This window comes from Fulmarus glacialis, unplaced genomic scaffold (assembly GCF_000690835.1).
Source record: "Fulmarus glacialis isolate BGI_N327 unplaced genomic scaffold, ASM69083v1 scaffold33495, whole genome shotgun sequence".
Lineage (NCBI taxonomy): Eukaryota > Metazoa > Chordata > Aves > Procellariiformes > Procellariidae > Fulmarus > Fulmarus glacialis.
Window position 1 is genome coordinate 566 of NW_009215499.1, and position 12,141 is coordinate 12,706.

A 12,141-nucleotide genomic window follows, 5' to 3' on the forward strand; every position below is an offset into this window, starting at 1 on the left:
GTTACATTCTTCATCATTTTCTGTCTTATTTCATGCTTACTTACTGCCGTTTATCATGAAGCAGTAACTGTACAAGCCAATCACATTGCGGATATAGGCTGTGCGTACTGTTGTGGTAAAATTAAGTGTCATCTGCCTTCATATTTCGAAAGGCAGTACAGACCACCTTGAAAAGTGGCGTCCGCTTCTGAGGTCACTCACTCTGTTCATACTGCTGCTCACTGCCTGCCTTACCATTTCCCAGCACAGGTAAACTTCAGTTCAGTGCAAGTATCTTACTCTATATCACTATCTACATCTGAGCCATCGATCCCACGGTCCCTTTTATCAGTGGACGGGAGTTGTGGCCTGCAGCCCAGTTGACTGACTCTAGATTTCTAATCTAGAAAGAGATGGGTTGTGCCCTGTAACTACCCATTTTTCTTTGCTGATAAGAAGCAGGGAAGGCATTGGTCAGTGGCTCAAATTACAATATCCAGAATTAATTTCAGGAAGCGTGTTTGAATAGGAGTACAAAGATGAAACTTTACAGATTTGCTTCATCAGTTTCAACCTAAATAAGCAATGCTTTTGTGTGTCTTCCAGTACTGAACAGGCGTACTTTCTGGTTTAGTTTGGATTCAGCTCTTTTTGAAGTGGTTCTCTTCCTGCGCTAAAACTACTTTTTGTTTATGTCAATTCAACATTGTCAAAATAAAATTTTAAAATGGGAAGAGGATCGGGATGGAGGCTGGGTCATACAACAGATTCAGTCGGGGGAGGGGCTGCTGCCTTGTTTGTCTGCACCACTGGCAGAGTTTGAGCACCATTTGCAGTCCTATCACAGCACCAGAGCTTCTCGCCAAGTGTGAAATGGCATATGGGGATGAGGGTCTGAAGAAAGACAGCTAAGCTTAGTATGTCTGGCACCAGTACTGTCACAGAGCAAATTAATCGAGAGAAAAAGCTGTAGACCCTCCCACGTTTTCCCTAATTCTCTATACACAACACAGGTACAGAATCAAACAAGTATAAAAAGGTATGACACAGTGATGAGGAAAAAGCTCGGATGGTGGGACTAACAGGGTACTTCTGGGATTGCACTGTTCTCTACCATGGGAGAGCAATAATTGAATATGGCCTGCATTTTCTGCGATGTTGGAAATCGATACAAGCAAATGCTAAAAATCCTTGGAGGCTGCACAGATATTTGCAGAGGGACCTGTACTGTTTGCTATGGATTTTTAATTTTTCTGCATTGGTAACCGGGTTTCATCTAAAAAGAACTTTCCTTTGAATTTAACAAAAACTTCAAAGTAGTGCAAGCTGATTTCTGAGCTGGGAGCGGGAGGGAGTTGGAACTGGTTTTAGCTCAGATGGATCTAATTCCCTGACTTCAAGGACTTCTTTGTGCAGAATCCTGGTAAGTCTCCAGAGCATTTCCAGATCTACTGAAAAAGCTCTGGTCTGTAGGATATGGTTTTGAGTTTGTTCTTTAGGAAGATCGGTCATCAGGAGGACAGAAACTGGAAAACATATTCAGTAATCTGAATGTAGACAAATATTCTTGGCTGGGAAGGGATATAAGCTTATTCCCCTGCAACAGTCTGAATCTGCTCGTGTTGCTCATGGGCTACAATAAAGTTGTTAAATACCAGTTTGCAAAGTCACGGCAAATCTCAGTTTACCAGCTAAAAATTGACTGCTTTTTTTGTGCCTTTGCCTTCTCTGCTAGGTATATTTTCACATGGAGAAACTTCTGGTGCTATCGTGTGATTTTAATTAATTAGCTGTACAATTGAATTCTGTGTTCTAACTTTTGTCTCTTATATAGCTAATGAGTCTGCAATCATGAAAGAATAAATATTTTTCAACTCATTTAGTGGAGTGAAAATAAGTGAGTAAATGAGTACAGTTGGTATTTCACATACCATTTTCTGAAGGACACCAGCTTGAAGTTACTGAAAGTGTAGGCTAGGTTACGTGCTACAGTGGTATGTTTCTATAGATACCTACATAAACTTTTTAAGAGTGGAAAAAAACCCAAACCCCAAACCACACAACTTCAACGTGGATCTCTCAACTGATGCTTAATTTTATAATGAAGACATTTTAATAGAACAATACAAGACTTTCACAGCCATTGTGAGTACTATTAATGAATATATTAAATAGCCATCAAGCTGTGAATGGGGACATGCTGGGAGTGGGGTGGGAAATACAATAAAATAAAATTGTAATGTAGAGGCCTGTTTTTTTTTTCCCCTCTTTCTTTCTAGTTTTACAACACCAGAAGGCCCTGGACCCCTTTCCCGATGTTCAGATTGGGGAACTGCTGTGGAAGAGGATGAAATGAGGACCAGTGTTAACAAAGAAATTGCAAGGTACCCATGGGTGTTTAAGATGAAGTGGGGAAAGGGGGGGAAATAGTAGTTGTCTTGTAGAATCTGTATTGACTTTTAGTTTTAACTTCACCATTGTACTAAAATCAGAGCAACCTTAGTTTCTTGTCTGCTGCATTTAGGTCAGCTTTGGCTTAAGTCCTGCAGGAATGTCATAGCATACTCTTTGGAGAGTTGATGTGTATCACTATCTCCCTTTTGGAAGAATCCTTTCCTAAATCTCTTGGATTAAATGACTTTGAATGTCCTTTCACTAATTACCAGTTTTGCGTATCATGGCTATAAAAAGATTTTTAGGAAAAGACTTAGGAAAAGGAAGTTCTCAGATTGGGGTTTTTTTTTTAGGGCAAAACTTTTTTTTTAGGGGAAAACTGAAACATCAGTTCCATAGTGGAAACGCATTTACAGTGTCTGGGTTGACTTCTTCAAGACTGAAGTAAAATCAACTGTGAGCTGTGACGGTGCAGCCTTACATGTTCTCTTTGTGTATATTCTTAATGTGGATTTGAACTCTTACAGATATAGAAGAAAACTCCTGATAAATGAATTTTCAAGAGAAAGGAAGTCCTCCTCTGGAAGGTAGGTTAAATTTCTAGCTTAGCTGAGGAAAATCCTGACAATATGTCTGAATTTTCACTTATATCATTGTTGCTTCTGAAAATGCTCAGTTTAAAATAGTTCATCTTAAGTCTGCTCCAACATCATAGTTCAGTAACATCCCAAGCATTCATTTGAAAAGTTAAACCATGACAAACATGTTTCTTTATAATCTTCTACATGTGGGTTTGTTTGAGTGTCGCTTGTTTTCTAGTAGTCCTAAACCTACAATGTTTTTTCTTTAGTTCTGATTCAAAGGAGTCCACTGTGACAGTAGAACTCGAGACAGATGAAGTGGTTTTGATGAGAAGACAAAAACAGATAAACTATGGAAAAAACACAATTGCATATGATAGATACATTAAAGAAGTTCCTAGGTAAGCTGCTTGAGTTTCTGGAAAACTAAATGTTCGATTGTAAGTCATACCTGTTCTTTATAAGCATATTAATGTACTAAACTTGGTATCTGAGACACATTCAAATAGAAGGCATCTACAAATTAAACTTTCTAAGACATTTTTTAACCGATAAGTCAAATGAGATGTGGATTTTCTTTTTTTTTACGAGTTGGTACATGAGGAATATCCCTTCAAACTTTCTTATGCTGCAGAAACGGAAGTGAAAGTTCTTTTGGTTGTGCTTGTCAACTAGAAGAAATGAAACTGCTTTTTGCAGTCCATTTTCTCATTAGTAAACTAAAAGACAAAATGGATTACAGTTGCTCTTATGTTTGGAATAAGGTTTTCAGACCTGTGATTGATAATCTTTTTTTTTTTTTTTATTTAACTCGAAGACAGAAAAACTAAAAAGTTCATATGGAGCTGACAACTTTTCACTTGCATGCTGGAATTGTGCAGTATTATTTTCTCATAATACAATAACTTAGAATTTGCTGCATTATAATGAGTCTGTGTAGCAGGCAATCAGTCTTAACATTTAAAAATACATGTTATGTATGTGTGAAAAAACACTAATGAATTTTTCATGTCTAATATCTGAATAGATGCCATCGTATACCAGGAGTTCATCCTAGAACTCCAAATAAATTTAAGAAGTACAGCCGTAGGTCATGGGACCAGCAAATTAAACTATGGAAAGTTGCATTGCATTCCTGGGATCCACCTACTGAAGAAGGATGTGATCTGCAAGAAATGTATGTATACAGTATTCAAGATACCTTTATAGAAATTAATATATAAAATCTCATCTTAAAAAAAACAAACAAACAAAAAAACCCAAGCCAAACAAAAAAAAAGCCCAACATAGCCCTTTTTGAGACAAGTCAGTGATTGCTGAATGTTTTCATTACTTACTTGTCCACACTTAGTGCTATTCAGTTCATTCTCAGTCAGAATATCTAATAGCTTTCTGGACCTAGCTGGTGGGATTAGACTTACCCAGTGTCCTTGCAAGGGTATACATATATATCCCTCACTTCTTTAATGTATGTCCACTGGGTGAAATCAGAGCTCATTCTGCAGTGCTCTATAAAAGAAAATACCACACCGTCGAGACAAACTGATTCTTTCAGAGCAGTCTGCAGATTAATCTGTGGTAGAAGCAGTGCTGGAGAGTTCTCACTAATTAACAGATCTCATGAATGTTGAGCTTGGACCAATACAATGTAAAAGAACCTGCCTCATAGCCATCTCACTGGCTAGTTCAAGAACAGTGGTATAAATTCTTTGTTTCTTGAGCAGAGAGGAAAAAGAAGTACTTGTAAAATCATCTCAAGGTACCATTAAATTACAAGCATGGGCAAAAGCGTTCACAGTCCAAGCTACTGTGGTATTCTGCTCTAGAAGATGTAGAATAATGCAGCTACTTATTTTCCTCTATAGAAACCAATAAAGCTGATCAGGGAACATCCAAAATAAAACTGTGAGACTACAGAATGAAGGGGACACAGATGCAACTAATTCCTCAGGAAACAGTTTTGTGGTAATAAACTACTCTTTTTCCCTAACAGCAATGGGATCTAAAAGCAAAGGCTCGCTTTTACCTTCCTTTTACTTGTAATCGACGTGAGGAGAGTTGGTATTTCGGTCTGAAGCCTACTGTGTATGTTGGTGTTGAAATACTAGTCTATTTTCAGATGCTGGGGTCTAGTTCTGTGTATAGTGGATATTAAATCTTATGTTGCAAAACAAATTGATGAAAACCTTGTCTGGAAAAAAAAAATTCCTTGCTCTTCCATACCATTTGTCATCATTTGTATTGAGGCATTGTTTGAGTGTTGGGTATTTGTCTTTGACAAGTTGCAGTATTCAATCTCAAGACTTTAGTCCTCGTCCATTTTGGCTGTATTAAGTTGACCTGCTGTTCTGTTTGGTCTCCCGCAGTTTGCTACCACTGTCCCTGTTTTTGTTTGGCCATCGTTTTCAGAACTGCACCTACGAAGTGCAACTTACTACAAAAAAAATGGATTTGTTTTAAGCTGTATGCTTTGTAATTATTTTATAGTAGTCCTGTTGACCTTGGTGAGATGGAGACAGAATCTGTCGGAAGCAATTCTACTGAATCTCAAACAAGCTGTCAAGATAATGATGTAAGCATATCTGTCACTTGCATAAATATTTGTTAATAATTGGTCTGTTACTTGGAATTTGATCCTGAGTAGCCTGAATACGTGAGAAATTCCATAATCTGCTGTTTAGGGACTGTTTATAAAGTTAAGCTATCTTTAAATTCAGACATTTTCCCAGCTATAGCCAATATCTGTCTGTAGTCTGAGTTTAGAGAGTTAGAACTTAAATGACCATCTCAAATGACAGGTATCCCATTCTTCATAGCCTGCAAAAAAAAATTTATCTGTTTAAAGCATGTCAGTTATGAACTGTGTTGTACAGTGGAAATACTACTTTATATTGCAATATCTAATGTTAAAATAGGACGGAATTTTCTTGGCACGCTCAGACTTCTTGAAGTAGGCTCTTTTTATATACAGAAAGCATTTAGTACAGCTGAGCAGTAACCTTCAGTAAAGATCTAGTAATGTTTTTCTTACCGGATTTGCTTCTCTGGTGAATATTGAATCTGTATAATGTTTTAATGTATGCATATATAGATCTTTAAAACATTTGCAGGAAATCTTAGAATGTGGTTGAACGGACAGAAGCCTTCTCTTAAATCTCTTCAATCTTAAGACTAGCCTTGGGTTTTTGTATGGCCTGTAAAGTGTTCGTAAGCCTCTGTTATGGGGTGATCTAAACAAATTACAGAAGTGAAATGAATTATTGCATAACTAAACCTGTATTTAGCTGCTAATTATTAACTGACTTTGTATTCTAGGATACCTGTTCTGGCACTCCCACCAAAGTTAGACATGTTGACTATCAAGCAGAAGGTGAATTTGACTTGGAAGTGTGTTTGAGTGAACCACTTAAAGATTTCGATACTGTGAGTTAAATAGTCTCGTGCACACTGTTTTAGAGGAAGTTTCTTTTAAATTTGAGAGGTTAGCTGTTAATAGTAAGAAAGCTTAAGCAAAGTTGAAGACTTGTTCTCTCAGTTGTGGTTGGTCTGCATATTCTCTGGACCAAACTTATGTAAAAATACAGTTGTGTGACTTCTTTTTAACTTTTAATTTATGTATATCAGATTTTTTTATAAAACCTTTCAATAGAAAAAAAAAATAGCCAAAGGCAACGCTATCCTCAAGTAATTATAAATAGTTCAGCAAGATCTTACTGATTTTTTTTTTTCTCATTGTGTCCATAATTTCAGTTGTCCACCTGCAGATCAAGAGCAAAGTAGGGAGATATTTTTGAGCATCTGTATGTTACCTTGCTTTTCCATCTGACACTACTACAAGGATCTGACTTAAAGTAATACAGGTGGTAGCTGAACCACACTGCTGATTAGCACTGGTAAACTCATCTACTGCAGTTACTTACTGTAAGATTAAACTGCCTTACCTTTTTAAAAAAAAAAAGCAGATACTATTTTATTTGCAGAAATTTAATTGATTGGAAATTAAATACTCTCAAAAAATTGGAGGTCAGTATGGTAAAGCCCAGGCAATAATGCTTTAAGAAGCAGTAGGCCTGAATTTGAAATTTGTAAATAGTCATGAGTCATTTGTTAATACAGTCAAGAAAACAATGTGTAGGTAACGTGCTTGATTCTTTTTAATTTGCTGATTTTAAATGTAAAACTGTTGTAAATGATAACACTGTACAGATTTTCTGCTGAAAGCAGTTAATGTTTCCATTACTTTTGTATGGGATGTTGCTGGAAAATAAATGGATTTGCATTTACTTATGACTCTTCAACTTCATTTCCTGCTAGTGACGTTCTGTGGATAACAAAATACAGGAACGTACTGAAAGCCGTGTATCTGAGACTGATACTGATACTAGGCTAGGATACGTGTGTGTTAGCACCATCCTCTGAGGGAGACTTTAAAAACTATTTATTTGTGTGCAGGCTACTGGGGTGAATTTAAGACTTAGTTATAATGGGTAAGCCTGTTGTTGACCTTTTGCAGACTGCTTAGAAGCAGTTTAGTTCAGTAGAGGTCCATTAGCTGGTTCTCTAGAAAAACTGCTAGAAGAGCTAGGTGGACACTTCAGTCTTGCTTACTATACAGGACCTTTTGTTAAAAGTCACCTCACCTGGTTTTATCTCTAAATTGGAATTTCTGGGTGTTGGTGTTACAACACTGTCAGGCTCAATGCAGATACTTAAACTTTTCAAGTCAACTGAGTATCCTAGCTGCAAGCAGTATTACTAGCTATCTAATTTGTTGGGCACTCTTAAAATCTGGTAGATTGATCTGATGGGGAAACTTCCAAGAGGAAGCAATGGTATAGGGATAAGGATGAAGCTAAGCTCTGGTGTTAAGGAGACAGCCTTCCTAAAATGTATTTTTTCCAGAGAAGGCAGCAAAGTGATAGTTAGTCTTGCTTACTACCTGGAGTAAGCCCTCTCTCCCCTCCCCCAGATTGCTTTTCTCACGGCACGTTTTCTGGCCACACTGTCCCTGGTTGTTCTTAAGTGTTTTTGTTGTGTAATACCTAATCGTAGCTTGAGCCGCAATTTGCTTTGGAACCTTTTTCCTATATCCCCTTCAATAAAAGTGGTCTTAAGGTCAAGCCAAACTCTTCCATGTCTAACTAGAATCATTTGATGCCTTAAGGCTTCTACATAATGGTGGAAAAGGGGTTTAAACTAGACTTCCCAGGTAGCACAGTAACTGTTCTGAGTTTTTAACTTTGATGATAGGCCTGACAGACAATTGCATGTGAAGCTACTTCGGAACACTATTTCAAGTCATGGCTACTTACTATTAGGTTTTTTAATGGTTAATGCATTTAATTTGAGTCAGCCACTTAAAGCTTAACGCTGTTCTGTCTCTGTGCGACTTGACCGTTAGTAACTGATAGTACTAAACTATTTTCATAAGAATGTTTTTTTGTGAATATGTATGTTACTTCTCAGTGTTTTAAAGGTTAGTAATGAGTAACATGAAGCCAAGAACAAAACCATTCATGTTTTAAATAAGCTACAAATAGTTCACAGAGCTGAACATCAGTCTAGAATAAAGTATTAATGTTAAAGGATCTGTTTCTGCCCAGTGTGAAATGAGTAAGGCAAGATTTCTGTAGAAAACTACATATTGCATACCTGGAAACTAGTATTTTGTGTCAACTTGGTTCTGTCTTCATAACCTTGAAGTGCAGGTTAGTAGTTGACACTTAGATGTGTCACAGTTTGCATGTTATCAGGAGACACCAGGGGCTTGTGCTGCTTACACACTTGCTGTAGCCAGTAGTAATACTCAAGCCGTCTGGTTTGGTGGTGTTATACTGGAATGGCTATGCAGTGAATTAGGTGATCAGTGAATTGGCTTCTATTCATGCTGTTCTCAACCTCGGGGTGCATCTAAATTTTGCACAAATAAAGTGGCAGAACTTTTCAAGGGTACACCCAGGCTGTTGAGGATATCTTAAATGAGCTTAAGTCTTCAGATACTAACAGAGGTAATCTGCTCTCCTGAGTAGCACGAGCCATGAAATACCACCTTAAATAATCCTGGAGTGAATCAGCAACTCTAATCCTTTTTGTGGAGAACCAGAATGAGGCAGTATTGGAGTCCCTGTGCTAAGAGGGAAACAATTAGATGAGATTTTTGGGGGGGGGGAAGTAGTTTGCTTCAACTACTTGGAGAACTTAGTTTTTATGGACTGCATTTAAAGAGAGCGCTCATGTTGTCTTGGATGTTTTTCCAAAAGTGCTGAACACCGAGTTGGAAAACAACTTTTTTGCAATCGAATAAAACCCTCTAGTGGTTAACTGTGGGATAACTGAATCCATTTAGGTTATCTCTGGTAATAGACTAATCTTATGGAAAAATAACATCCATATGTTCAGTTGTGCATAGTTGCATACAGTGGAGTTTGCTTCAGATGGAGAATTGGCAAGTACCGCTGTCAAACTTTAGATTTACTAGGTTAAATTCCTTTAAAAATAAAAATGAACAGGTTGTTACGTAGGCAGCAGAACCTGTCAACCCTGCTTTTTATAGATCTGTGCCTTCTGTTTTGTGTTTCTCTTACTCCCTTCACGCCAAGTCTCGTCCTCTTCCAGCATCCTTCATACCATGCCTGGCTAACTGACAGTAGTCTTAGCTATGGCTAATTTAAAGCTCCATCTGTTTTAACTGGATAGTTGGTATACATGTGCTGGTAAGATGGCAAGCAGAATGTTTAAGAGCTAAGCCGTCCCAACTTTTCCCTCACTTGGGCATTAATTGGGTCTTCCTTCATGACTTAGCTGTTGTCACATAAAGCTTAAAGGAATATATGTAGCCTTCTGTTAAATACCTGCAAAGCTAGTTCAAAAAGGGGGCAGGGCAGATGTTTTGAAAAAAAACTTTACAGTACAACCATTTAAGCCTCTTTAAGGAAGCCAAGCTAAAACCATCTTTGTTCCATGAATCCATTTTTAAGTCAAAAATACACACATGAACAAAATGTTGTTTGAATGGTATTTACTAAATTTATTTTCAGGATTATCTGCTTTGTCATGTTGCCGATGCAGATAAAACCCCTGGTACAGAGGCAAGGCATAGGCAGAACAACCGTGTATGCTCGAGTATGGATCTGTGTGGAAGCCTGCTGCAGGATCGGGCATTTCTTTATCAAAACTGGACTGGTAAAAGGGTCCTTTTGAAAGAATTTTGAATTTCCTGGAAGTTCTTACTCTTCTGTGTTTTCTTCTTCTCTATGGTTTCTCAAAATGTGAGAAGATTGGTTAATAACTGTTTAAGAATAACTTTTTGAGTGCTTCCTGACAAATAGGGATAATTTTGGCAAAATATTATATAAATAGTTAAGAGACTGAAGTTACTTTGGGAAGTGTCAAAAATCCATTTTATTTTCAAAGAAAACTGTGTAGTTAGGATGTAGTGTATATAATAAATTGGTTAGGAGAGAAAGCGGTATTGCTGAGCAGAATTTATTCTACACATACAGTATTTAATTTTGTGGCATCTGGGTAGTACCTAAATACAACACACGCCAGGAATCAAGATCTAGCACCTGTCACTTCTGGCCCCCACTGTATTTTTGGATTACCAGTGCTATTCATTCTTCGAGCTTCCCACTTACCTCCCTTGGATTGTGTTTTAGCACAAGAGCAAACTAATTTCTCCAAAAAAGTGCTGATTCATGCACTTGAGAAATAACTTAGTTTTAAGTGGAAAACTTTGTGGGTTAAACTGGGGTTCAGCTGTCTATGCTGGGAGCTTTCTAGCTATTCAAGTTGCTATTGAGAAAGTTGCTGGGAGGTACTGGAATGGCTCTAATTATTAGAAAAAACAACGTTCCTTTTTGTGTTTCTTTAGAAAGGGGCTGTTCCATTTCTTCTGAAAAATGCTATCCTTTCAGAAATATGAGTGCAATATAGAGATGAAGATTTGCGCCTGCTCTTTCAATCAGCTTTCATGTGCTAGAATCAAAGTCACTTTGCAATACTGCAGAGGGCAGTAAAAGTGCGTGTTTAATTACACGCACACAAAAGTGATCTCAGAGTTGCTTTACATTTGCTGTAAATGCCAGGAATCTAATTATACTTACTGATTCTGACCTTAGGAGCAACCCATAGTTCCAATAAAATCCCTTCAAGTCTGTCATCTTTCGCTGTTCTTTCCATTTCCAGTTTCACTTGATCTTAAGCCCATTATTAAAGGGAATGGAAGATAATAGTAACTTAACAGCAGACAGAGGAAAAAAAATGGACTTCAGGGGGGAAAAAGTCTCTTGACAGATAGTAGTAGCCTGCCTGCATTTAAAAGCCTTACTGCTATACAGTGGAAGTATCTGAAAATGCTTATTTAAATGGCTTGATGAAGACACTTTTTTTTTCTTTTGCAAAGAATAGAGAAAACTGATTTTTTTTCCTGAGGGCTTGAGATTTCCCAGGGCAAATTAATTTCAGGATTTTATCCACAATTAATTATTTTCAGAATATTCCTGAACATTGAATCCATATTTTTTGGCATTTGTTAAAATGTGTTTGTCTCTTACTCCTACTAAATCGTCAGTGCTTTAAAAGCATTGCTGTATGAATTAAAATTATACATTGTAGTTGGAGTGTTGGATGTGAAATCAAAGCAGGGAATTAGCAGCAACTGAAAAGAGTATGTTGGTAAGGTTATCGTATGTGGTGCACAGAGGAAAGAACACTAGAAAAAGTAATCGAAGGACAGTCAGTCCGATCTAGAGACTGCTCATAGCCTGAGTAGCTGGACATTGTATGCAAGGACATGGCAAAGCTAGAATTAATAGATGTATAAGGAATAAAGTGTCATTCTGTTGGTCCCCTGTCCTTGAGCACTTATCTGGAGTGAAAAAAGAAGAAATTTTAAGCCAGCCAGGCCTCCCTGGAGGCAGACCCATGCCTCAATATGCTGCTAGAATTTCTGGAACAGTGTACTCCAAAGATAAGACTACTAAGAAAATATACAGTACTGACTAACAAAGAATGGTCTGAAGATGCTGAATGCATTCGATACTAAGTCTATCAAACTGCCAATTTACCAAAATAATCAATTACAATTTTTCTCTGACACTTGACTATAAAACTCCTTCCCCTCATTCTCACAGGAACAATTTTTACACTAGACCAAGTATGGCATGAAATGTAAAAGCACAAGGGT

At 37.4% G+C, this 12,141-nt stretch overlaps 1 protein-coding gene across 1 annotated transcript in view; it reads left to right on the plus strand.

Moving 5' to 3' along the window:
* SLBP (stem-loop binding protein) overlaps nt 1–6,805 on the plus strand; it is a gene marked incomplete at both ends in the record, with an annotated part of 7,189 nt that extends 384 nt beyond the window's left edge. Inside the window, 7 exon segments of the mRNA XM_009578966.1 lie at nt 2,259–2,363; nt 2,901–2,960; nt 3,224–3,355; nt 3,982–4,131; nt 5,442–5,526; nt 6,270–6,377; nt 6,705–6,805. Of these exon segments, the coding sequence (XP_009577261.1) occupies nt 2,259–2,363; nt 2,901–2,960; nt 3,224–3,355; nt 3,982–4,131; nt 5,442–5,526; nt 6,270–6,377; nt 6,705–6,805 (741 nt within the window).
* Between the last annotated feature and the right edge of the window lie 5,336 nt (nt 6,806–12,141).